The 11,068-nt window shown below is 46.0% G+C and overlaps 1 protein-coding gene across 1 annotated transcript; it reads left to right on the plus strand.

Annotated features, from left to right (window-relative positions):
* The first annotated feature begins 7,271 nt into the window (after positions 1-7,271).
* LOC109766170 (peroxidase 1) lies at positions 7,272-8,755 on the plus strand. The gene is made up of 3 exons (XM_020324935.3): positions 7,272-7,571; positions 7,653-7,838; positions 7,933-8,755. The coding sequence occupies exons 1-3, from the start codon at positions 7,362-7,364 to the stop codon at positions 8,518-8,520; spliced, it is 984 nt and encodes a 327-aa protein (XP_020180524.3). The 5' UTR covers positions 7,272-7,361; the 3' UTR covers positions 8,521-8,755.
* Positions 8,756-11,068: the final 2,313 nt, after the last annotated feature.

The raw sequence follows: 11,068 nt of genomic DNA on the forward strand, positions 1-11,068 counted from the left end.
GTGTGATAATCATGTTTTCCTGATCATATGTATTTAGTTAAGAGTAACGAGGATACCAGAACAACATTCATAGTATGATGTTACAAGAACGATCATATTGAATTGATCCAACTTGATTGTTATACTTTGACATGTAATCATCACAAGTCTATTGATATAACAAGGAGAGGTAACATATACTTTAGTTCATCGTACCATGGGAGTATCGTACTTTGGGGTTTCTCAAACATCTTCTGTAACGCGGTGATCATAAGGAAAACTTTTAGGTTCATCGAAAAGTGTGACAAGGGACTAGATAGCTCAAGAGTGGGATTTGCACCTCCGATGATGGAGGGATATTCTTAGGCTCGTTCTTCTGCTCGATGGATCGTTCGTGAACTGTTCATGGGACTTCATCAATGATCTACATCAACTCTTCTTACCGTGCAACTCTAAGTTGGTAACGATCCAATCTAAACCTCCAATGCATATTCATAGTGTTCCTGGATTGTGATCATAGGGCGAATTTTTTAGTTTTCTACTATGTTTACCAGCAGATAGTGGGGCGATGGTGTTCTCTCGGGGTTGGCGAGTGCGCGACTTTGCGAGCATGTCGGTGGAGACAGGTTGGCAACTGCATGCCTATGCGAATGAGTGGACATTCGATTCCGGTGGGGTGAACTTGTTTGTTGTGCATGTCGTTCGAGGTCCCCACCCTGGTCTTCGATCCTATGCAAACATTTTGTTGTACCACAACTGTTTGGAGCAAAAGTTTCGCATGCTCAAAATTCTCCTGGCCTGGATGATCGTCTAGGAGTTTGATGTCGTTCACTGCCCCATTGCAACCATAAGGTTTATGGCGGTGGTGTGAAACATTGCCGAATTGGCGGGCGCAACTCCATATATTGCTGCATGCATTGCTCGAGCCCAGGCGACAAGTTTGGTCGCATCTTCGGATAACACACTATGTTCTGCCCTATTCTAGACTAGCCTGATGGAGGCTACGGTTGGGCCTTCCTTTCTAAGAGGCGACTACGCTCCTGTTGCTGGCGCAAGTGCAGGTGCTACATCTTCTTATGACAGGCTTCTAGCTTTTTGGAGGTGTCGTTGGTATTCGGTAGGTGTCATCCGCGTTGCCAGTGCGCCCTCGTAGAAAGCGTCATCTTCAGCATTGGCAATGTTATCAACCATGTACAAGGAAGTTGCCTCCCAAGGCTAACAAGGTGTTGGTATCAATTCGGGGAAACTTCCATCGCTTTCCTCTTCCTTTGGCTCGTGCTCCTTGAGGACGTCATGGCAAAAGTCCATGGTGGCAATGTAGTGGGAGGCTGGTGGAGTGATGGCATTGTTCTAGGTTGCAGAGATCGAGCTCATCACACTAGTAGAAAACAGGGCTTTGGTCACAGGGCAATATTCACATTAGTCCTGGTTCAGTCACGAACCGGGACTAATGTGAGCATTGGTCCCGGTTCATGCGGCTAAGGCATTAGTCCCGGTTTACCTGAGCCCTTTAGTCCCGGTTTGAGACACGAACCGGGACTAAAGGGTGCGATGCCCATTAGTACCGGTTCGTGGCACCAACCGGTACTAAAGGTTAGATCTTTAGTCCCGGTTCGAGCCACCAACCGGTACTAATGGGGTTTGAGGCATTAGTACCGGTTCATGGCACGAACCGGTACTAAAGGTCCCATTTACAAACTCTACCCCCCTGTGGATCGCCTTTTCAGTTTTGTAAAAAGCAAAAGAAAATGATAAAAACTTCAAAAATTAAAATCCTTCCAGATGTAGTTATGTTACTACATGTACTAGTTAGGAAAATTTAAAAACTTAAATTTGGACATGTTTTGCAAAAAGTGTAGGGAAAATGTAAAACGGCTATAACTTTTGCATACGATGTCAGAAAAAAAAGTATAATATATCAAAATGTTCAGCACGAAAATCCGCATCCGATTTTGACGGCCTACGGCCTGTTTGCAAATTTTTAGAATCCTCAAATTCCAAAAGGAAAAAATGTTATGCTCAAATTTCAGGTTTTTTTGAATTTTTGTTAAATCTGGTCAAACTACTTATTCAAGAAGTATTAGAGTTACTAAATAATTATTCAAGAATATTAGTGTTACTAAATAATTATTTCAGTTTTTTGAATTTTGGTCAAATCTGGTCAAACTGTGGTCAAACAATGGTCAAACTAATTATTCAAGAATATTAGTGTTACTAAATAATTATTTCAGTTTTTTTGAATTTTGGTCAAATCTGGTCAAACTGTGGTCAAACTATGGTCAAACTACTTATTCAAGAAATATTAGTGTTACTAAATAATTATTTCAGTTTTTTTTTTGAATTTTGGTCAAATCTGGTCAAACTGTGGTCAAACAATGGTCAAACTAATTATTCAAGAAATATTAGTGTTACTAAATAATTATTTCAGTTTTTTTGAATTTTGGTCAAATATGGTCAAACTGTGGTCAAACTACTTATTCACGAAATATTAGTGTTATTAAAGAATTATTGTTTTTTAAAACAATAGTTTCAAACTCAAACAGTGAAATGTGTGACTTCATGCTCAAGCTAAATTCCTGAGGGTTAATAGGATTGACATCTTACTATTGTGAGGAAAACAACAAGTGCAGACTTGGAAACGAGGGAGAATAGACCCGGAAGTTAAGCGTGCTCAGGCTGGAGTAGTGAGAGGATGGGTGACCGTCCGGGAAGTTAGATGATTTGGAATGATGAGGGGTGATTAGAGATTAGAGGTTAAATTGAGCAGTGATGAGGGGTGGTGATTAGTGATTAGAGGTTAAAAAAATTCAGAAATTTGAAAATAAAAAAAATTCAAAAAAAAATTGAAAATAAAATCATAAAATTTCCTTTAGTCCCGGTTGGTGTTACCAACCGGGACTAAAGGTGGAGCTCCAGGCTGCGGCCACGTGGACGGCCTTTAGTCCCGGTTTGTGTAAGAACCGGGACTAAAGCGGGAGGCTTTAGTAACGTCCCTTTAGTCCCGGTTCCAGAACCGGGACTAAAGGCCCTTATAAACCGGGACAAACGGCCCTTTTTCTACTAGTGTCACGCCCGTCGGCAATGTATCTAGATTCTCGAAGAAGAGAATTTGGACTGCTGCGTAAGTGTCGATGGGATTAATCTGGCCACCGAATTTGTGATTAAGTTCATCGCAACAAAGGTGAAGATCTGGCAAGGAGCGAAGACACCACAATTGATGTTTGGATCCAATCTAGATGTCAGCTCTTAGTAGCACGATCCATGTCTGGTGCTATTGTCGATGTAAAATCCCGTAGACCCCTCGATGTCGTGACTAGCCGGAAAGCACAGAGGGGAAACATGATACATACCTAGGTTCAGACCACTCTCTGGAGGCAAAGCCCTACTCCTACTTGTGTTGTACTAGATTGAAGGGGTGTACAAAGTATAATGATGATCTCTAGAATCTTTGGTGTATCAAAGGATTGATTGTAAGGTCCCCTAGCTGCTAGCCTGACCTTGACTTATTAAGGATACTAAGGCCTATGATTACAATAATCCTAGTCGGCTAAGGCGGTTGGACAGTCCTCCTGGATATCTGGCCTTCTTCCCTTGATCGTCAAGATGCTGGTTCCTTCCTTCTAGATGGCCCACATGCCCGATTGATGGACATGGTCGTGCAATAGGCTAAAGGAATTTCGCGCACCACTGGCAGTCCTTTTCTACCATCCGCCACAGTGTGTTGTGCTCGCCACTGCTATTGTCACATGCCGAATTGACTGGATTGCAGCATATTGCACCTCAATTATATCATCATATTGCATTTGATACATAAATGTTGGTTTGAACCATGATCCACATACACGCACCACATTACAATGATGTTAGATTAATGAAAAGTAGTAGTTATAAAGCAAATATAACAAGTGCATTACAATAATTAATAAGCATATATATGCTGTCGCTCATCCCATAATTAATGCTTTGACGAGTTGTTTTGGAGTGAAATGAGTGTCGGCCGATGTTCAACGCGTAGACTGTTAGTAGAAGCCGCACATACTACATGAATTAGTACTTGATGGAATGAATGGGGACCAACGGGCCGCTTGCTCTGGAATTGAAGATTTGGCCTCCCAAAGAGCCCACAACAACCTCAGCGGTTATGGGTATGGTGGTTGGACTCATACCCGGCCAGATCTCAGCCTCTCATCCAGGGTTGCCTCCGTAAGGATGCATGCTGTGAGGTCACTAAACGGCCTCTCTGCAATCTTCCCAATCGCTGGGAGAGAACACTTGGCCATTGGAATACTTCTAACCCAACTAACATCGCCTCCCTGAGGTGCTCTGCCCGATACTTTCCCCACGTCCATAGATAGTGCTCTCCATGTCCGCCGCAGAGACCCCCTCCCACAAATCATCTGGCAGTCCCATCTGTTATTTTTAGCAGACAATAAAATTCAAAATATATACATATGGAAAAGATCACAAGGTTAATATATAAACATATGACATGCGTACATATAAACTAGACATCACAAGGTAACAAGCATTGTGTCATGACATAGTTTAATGGTTTTTGACGGTTTGCTAGACTAGAAAGGAGCATATATATCGCCATGTCGATGTTTCATTTTCATCTTTTGTTCTTCTTGACTCTCTGCCCCACAGTAGAACATCTCCTCATCCCCTACTACATGGCGATTGATGATGCTCATGAGCACCCTCTGAAAGCGCTCGTGCGCTGTCCAAAAGTGAGCTAGCTTAAGTTCCTTCTCATTCTCTTCGGACCATTTCTACAACATTGAATCACTCCTCAACAGTGGTCCTGCGCGCACATAGTCATCTGTCAAGACCATGGCATAGTAGCCAGCCATGTGCATGGTTTCGCCTTTCGGTTGTTGCCGGCAGTAGAAGCTAGTGTTAAATTTGTACTGTTAATGTGGCATGTTCTTACGGTCGGACTTATGACACTTCAAAAGAGCAGCATTGATAAGTTTCTTCAGATCGGTCCATGGCTTCTTAGGGTCTCTCCTGGAATCGAAGAAATAAGTTCGGCCGTCTCGGGGAACAATTGAACAATGTAAAATTAATAAGATTGAAATCAAAGTACTCACGTGTATATGTGCAAGCATAAAGAAATGAACTTACGTTTCAAAGTAAGGCCAACAGAAATGGATCGACGTTTTGCCAAAACATAGGCACTCATGTTAATACCTGCAAATATAAGCCAACGATACTACAATGGATCCTAGTTAAAAAAGAAAGAAAAATTCGACATGACCTATGCTAAAAAGAGGATATAACGAGTACCAGAAATTCGGCGAAACGGAAATGAATCGACGTTTTGCCAAAACATTGTCGCTGAGGGCCGCCGCAATGACCCTAAACACAACTTTGACCATACCAGAGAGGTGGCTCGCTTGGCGTCCGAAGGCGGCGCGAGGTATCCGATGTTGGCGGAGGAGGGCACAATGGTCGGAGGGGTAGCCATCGCGGAGGAGCTTCGCGGTGGCGGTGGCAGCGAGATGCCTCCAGTGTTGGAGAAGGAGTCCATGCCCGTGGCGGCGAAGAAGGCCACGACGCAGCATCGACGAAGGGGTTGACAACAACGAGGGGTGTGGCGGCGCCGGCGAGGAGGAGAGGCGGCAACGAGGGGAGCAGCAGCGGCGAGGATGAGAGGCGGCAACGTGGGGCGCGACGCCGAGTCTGGCGAGATTTGGGGGGAAAGGCGCGGGGGGCAGGGGCGGGGGAAAATGCCAAATTTTGAAACCGTTTTTCAGGTGGGGGAAAAGTGAACTACAGCCAGCGTCGTGGGTCTACGTGTGACGGGCACGGCAGGGCACCTGCTACACGTAAGTGGACAGCACTGGCGGGCGGCCGACTGGACCGCCACTACTACAAGTGTATAATATGTACTTCCTTCGTGCCTGGTAAGAGTGCTTACCATAATTTAGCAGTGGCAAGCAACAGTCACACTCGCCACTGATGTACAAATAAGCAATGGTGGGCCTTTGTTACTGCTCACCACAATTAGGTTGCATTACGCATCCAGCTCTGAAACGGTCTACCAGTGGCGGGCACATATTCCTGCCTGCCACTGCTCTGTTACTAGCAGTGGCGGGTAAGCTTTGGTACCCATCATTGCTATATTTCCAAATTAGCTGTGGCGGGTGACACGCCTCACCCGTCACAAATTTGTGTTCACCTGTAAGCCATTTTCTATAGTGTATGGTCTTCTTAGGCGACGGTCGATGACAAGATGACTAAGCAATAAGATGCAACCGGGTAATCGGCATGTTTAGGATCTTGCCTCGGCAACTATTTTTCTTGTGTTCTAGAATGTCTGTATGATTGCTATGGCGGGTTTACCTAGACTTTCGTAGGTGTAGGATCTCTAGATTAATATTCGGGTTTAAATATTGAATTTGGTGCAGAATTGCTTGGCTCAAACACCCGGGTGGGGGGGGGGGGGGGTGCAAATTCATGTCCATTGGTTTTTCGTGAATACAAAATTCCAACCACATGCCAAGCTTGAGACTTATAAAAACTAGATCTCCAAATTTATAAATATCATTTTAACCATGTTTGGAATTTAAACGTCATTATTCAAATTATATCTTGATCAAAACATGATATTTAAATTCTCCTGGTCTTTTGGGCCAGGGCCTCGACAAAGGCATCATATTAGCCTAATTCTTGGCAAGGTTTTTAATCTAAAAAACAAGGCAATTTTGGACGACATGTGTGAAAATTCTATAAAAAAATTACTACCTTTCAATGACTTCTAACATAATTTAAATTTATTTTCAAGTTTGTTTGAATCTGGCTCAAAATTCCGGGGTTACGAGTATTTCAGACCAAACGAATATAGCATCGACTGAGACTTAGCAAAACTGATTCGGGATAGCATGTGGTGCCGGTATAAATATACGGATCATGATATTTCCATATCTTCAACCTACCAGTAGGTGGTGGCATTCATTTGTTGCACGTATCCTTTGTTGATTAGAACTTGGCACCGCAGTTTGCTCCGTGATGGCTAGTTAGTAAGTTAGTGAGCAGATTGCTGTCTAGAGAAAATTAGTGAATTCATCTAATGATGTGCTTCCGTCTGGCTGTCCGCCCGCCTCCATTATACGTACGGTGGCCGCCGGGGTACCTGCCATGGCAAAGATTCCGGAGAGCGCAAACAAGGAACAACTCATTAAACCATGGGCATTTTACCTGCTGCTCTGGAGGACAGCCCACCACATGCAGGCGTGGGGACACTCCGGCGCTATATATTTCCCCGGCGCCAGTCCATCAGCAGCAGCAGCAGCTCAAGCTTCCCCTGATCAACTAGCCACCTAGCCATCGTCGTTTCTTGCATAGCCAAGCAAGAAACAACCTTCTTGGCCGAGAATATGGCGTCCAGGGCTGCGACGATGGTGGCGCTGCTGCTCGCGGCGGTGGCGGCCACGTGCGCGCGGGCGCAGCTGCACGACAAGTTCTACAGCGAGTCGTGCCCCAGCGTGGAGGACGTCGTGAGGAAGGAGATGGTGAGGGCGCTGTCACTGGCGCCCAGCCTCGCCGGGCCGCTCCTCCGGATGCACTTCCACGACTGCTTCGTCAGGGTAAGCTGCATTTGCATGCATCAGTTTCCGTCCGTACCATGTTGTGTGCTGTGGCCTGACCAGTGACCGCCATGAATGCAGGGGTGCGACGGCTCGGTTCTGCTGGACTCGGCCAACAAGACGGCGGAGAAGGACGCGCAGCCGAACCAGACGCTGCGAGGCTTCGGCTTTGTCGAGAAGGTGAAGGCCGCGGTGGAGAAGGCCTGCCCCGACACCGTCTCCTGCGCTGACATCCTCGCCCTCATTGCCAGGGACGGAGTATGGCTGGTGAGTAGAGTACTAGGCCATTCTCTTTTGCAAATGACACGGTATATACGTGTGGAAGCCAAATTCTAATGCTGCTCGATCATGGTTTCTCCAGAGCAAGGGTCCATTCTGGACAGTTCCTCTCGGCCGGCGAGACGGCAGCGTGTCCATTTCCAACGAGACCGACGCTCTGCCACCCCCGACCTCCAACTTCACCGTGCTCACCCAGCTCTTCGCCGCCGTGAACCTCGACGCAAAGGACCTTGTCGTCTTGTCCGCCGGGCACACCATCGGGACGTCGCACTGCTTCTCCTTCTCCGACCGGCTCTACAACTTCACCGGCATGGAGAACCCCAGCGACATCGACCCCACACTGGAGCCGCAGTACATGATGCGGCTAAAGAGCAAGTGTGCCAGCCTCAACGACAACACCACCCTCGTGGAGATGGACCCCGGTAGCTTCAAGACCTTCGACACTGACTACTTCAAGCTGGTGAGCAAGCGGCGGGGCCTCTTCCACTCCGACGGCGCCCTCCTCACCGACCCGTTCACCCGCGCCTACGTCCAGCGCCATGCCACCGGGACCTTCAAGGACGAGTTCTTCGCCGACTTCGCCGCCTCCATGATCAAGATGGGCAACGCCAACCCGCTCACCGGAAGCCAGGGTGAGATCAGGAAGAAGTGCAGCGTGGTCAACCATTAAACCACCGACGAAGTGCAAGGCTGTTTTGATTTGTGAACATCTTTTCCCCCTGTATCTTACTGTAAGATTGTCATAGCTCCTTTCTCTCCCAAATCTTTTTCTTTCGTTAATTTAGGACACCGATAACTGCCACACGTGTGGTGTATCGGGTGGTTGTGCCGCACGCCTCGTGTGGCATGGAGAAGAAACAGCCCACACACCTACGTGTGGGCAAAACAAGTAATGCCCACACACCTCTTTTTTTCCTCCCGGTCCCTCTCACAAGCGTGTGTGAGGGTGAAATAGATAACGCCCACAGGCCCCGTACGTCAGACCTCGTACCTCGTGGTCCCGCACGCCCCGTGTGATAGTCACCGCGCGTCCCGCAGTTGCCATGGTCCAGACCCTCGTCCATGTTTGTTTATCTGCAGTTGCCATGTCGCTGAACTTCGGTTGCCATGTCGGACAACTACAGTTGCCATGGTTGCTCAACTGCAGTTGCCATCTAATGTCAAAAGTTTCAGATGCCATTTTTGGCAACTGCGGCTGTTGCCATGTATGGTCTGGTTTACCACTTGGCAGTTGCCATGTATGGTCTGGTTTAGCACTAGGCAGTTGTCATGTATGGTCTGGTTTACTACAGTTGCCATGATTTGAAAACCTTAGGAGTTGCCACCTACTAACACTAGGCAGTTGCCGTGTAGTGCTACAAAAAGACATGGCAAAACAACATGTTCGGGTAAAAAAGAGAGTTGTCATCTGCTTAGAAGCACACTAGGGCAGTTGCTGTGTACCCTGCAAAAATACATGGCGACTGACATGTTCGGGTAAAAAAAAAGAGAGAGTTGCCATCTGCTTATAAAGCACACTAGGGCAGCTGCCATGTACAGTGCAAAACACATGGCAAGTGGCAACTTGGGTGTGGGAGATGAGACGGGCGTGTGGGCGAGATGGCAAATGCCCACACACCAGCCCTTGTGCGTGAGTGGAAAGTGGCGTATGGGCGAACTCCTGAACGCCCACACACCAGCCCCTCCCGTGTGGTGAAACGACCGTGTGGGCGACCGGGTGAATGCCCACACACCAGCCCAGTCCTACGTGGCACTAAAAACATGCCAAGAGTCGTGCGCTAACAAATGGACGCGGATCCACGCGTGTGGGCGAGATGCAAACGCCCACACATGTGAGCGTTAGACTTTTCGTTAATTTATTGTTTTGTTACGACCATGTTAATTCCTTGTACACACGACGAACAATTCAATATTGCCACATCCGACATGCCGTACGTTGTCACCTGGAGATTCATGTCACGCTTACTAGTTCTGTCTATGTTTGTTTTGTTTTATTTATTGTTACATAATGTTTTGTTGTGTTCTTTGTTTCATCTCAGAGCATATCATAATGTTTCACATGTGCTAGTAAAAGGAAGAGTTATAGTCAGAATATTGTTATTTAGTTACTTTTTGGGCCGTTTTGATAGCAGCCATCAACCGTCTTTCCAACTTTTCAGCATTGAATCTGGGCATTGGCGTGCGTATTGTCTCTTCTTGTTAGGGAGTGTATCCTTATGTTTTGTTCTGTGCCAGTCACCAAGTGCACAGGCACAAAGAATGATGGATCCAAAGTAGAAAAACATTTTCACATATCCCAAGATTTTAATTACGCCTGCGTTTTCTCCAACCTTGCCTCTCACTGAAAATTTATCTCAGCTCTTTCCGAGGAAAGTAAGAGGTTCTCTATCATCAAATCTTGTGTCCGGAGTCTTTCCTCTCAATGAAATTCTCCTTCACCCTTCTCGATGGTTTAGCTTGATATCCTTGACAATAAGAGTAGGACTTTCATATTTTGGTGGAATGGAGCTTATATTAAATTTTTGATGTCTAAAATGGTCATTGTATAGCACTTCTTATGTTGTTTTTTCACTACTACAACAGAAGCACATATATTCCTTTTAAAGTTATTTTTTTCTCATATGATCCACATAGTACCACTAACCGTGGCGGCTCATCCGAGGGCTTTGCCTTCACCCCTATATCTCCTTTGCCTCTTTATTACGATGTTTTAGCGGTGTCTATACACTAAATTTTTCTTTTCATGGGAGAGAAGAGGATAACAATTGCTCTAATCCCTGAAAGGCTTCCTTTAGATCTAGTCTAGATTAGCCAGCTCGAATTAATAGATGTTCCATGCATTTTAATGATTACAGTTGAGTAGTGTAGCAACATCTCTCTCTCTCTCTCTCTCTCTCACTCTCCCCGACATCCCTAAACACTTATATTACCAAATAATATGTCTATTTGGAACTCCCAATTAGAGTAATTTCTCTCTAAACAATTCAGTAGATGACATCTCAATAGGTTTTGGATGCTCCAAACATGCTCCTCGCAACCCCTTTTCCTGGACATAGGGTGAGCGAAGTTGTATTCATAATAAAGCACCTGGGCCGACTTCTCAACCGGGTCTATCAAGCATCCTAGAAGGTTGTGGAGTTGTTTGAGGACCTCCATGTTGAGCACCCTAAGCTTTTAAGACTATCTTTTGTGAAATTATTTTACTGCCCATGACTAAT

This window comes from Aegilops tauschii, chromosome 1 (assembly GCF_002575655.3).
Source record: "Aegilops tauschii subsp. strangulata cultivar AL8/78 chromosome 1, Aet v6.0, whole genome shotgun sequence".
Taxonomy (NCBI): domain Eukaryota; kingdom Viridiplantae; phylum Streptophyta; class Magnoliopsida; order Poales; family Poaceae; genus Aegilops; species Aegilops tauschii.

Coding starts and splice junctions, on each gene's coding strand:
- LOC109766170 (XM_020324935.3), top strand. CDS start 7,362: ATGGCGTCCAGGGCTGCGACGATGGTGGCGCTGCTGCTCGCGGCGGTG. Junction 7,572..7,652: donor TCCACGACTGCTTCGTCAGG/GTAAGCTGCATT, acceptor CCATGAATGCAG/GGGTGCGACGGCTCGGTTCT. Junction 7,839..7,932: donor CCAGGGACGGAGTATGGCTG/GTGAGTAGAGTA, acceptor TGGTTTCTCCAG/AGCAAGGGTCCATTCTGGAC.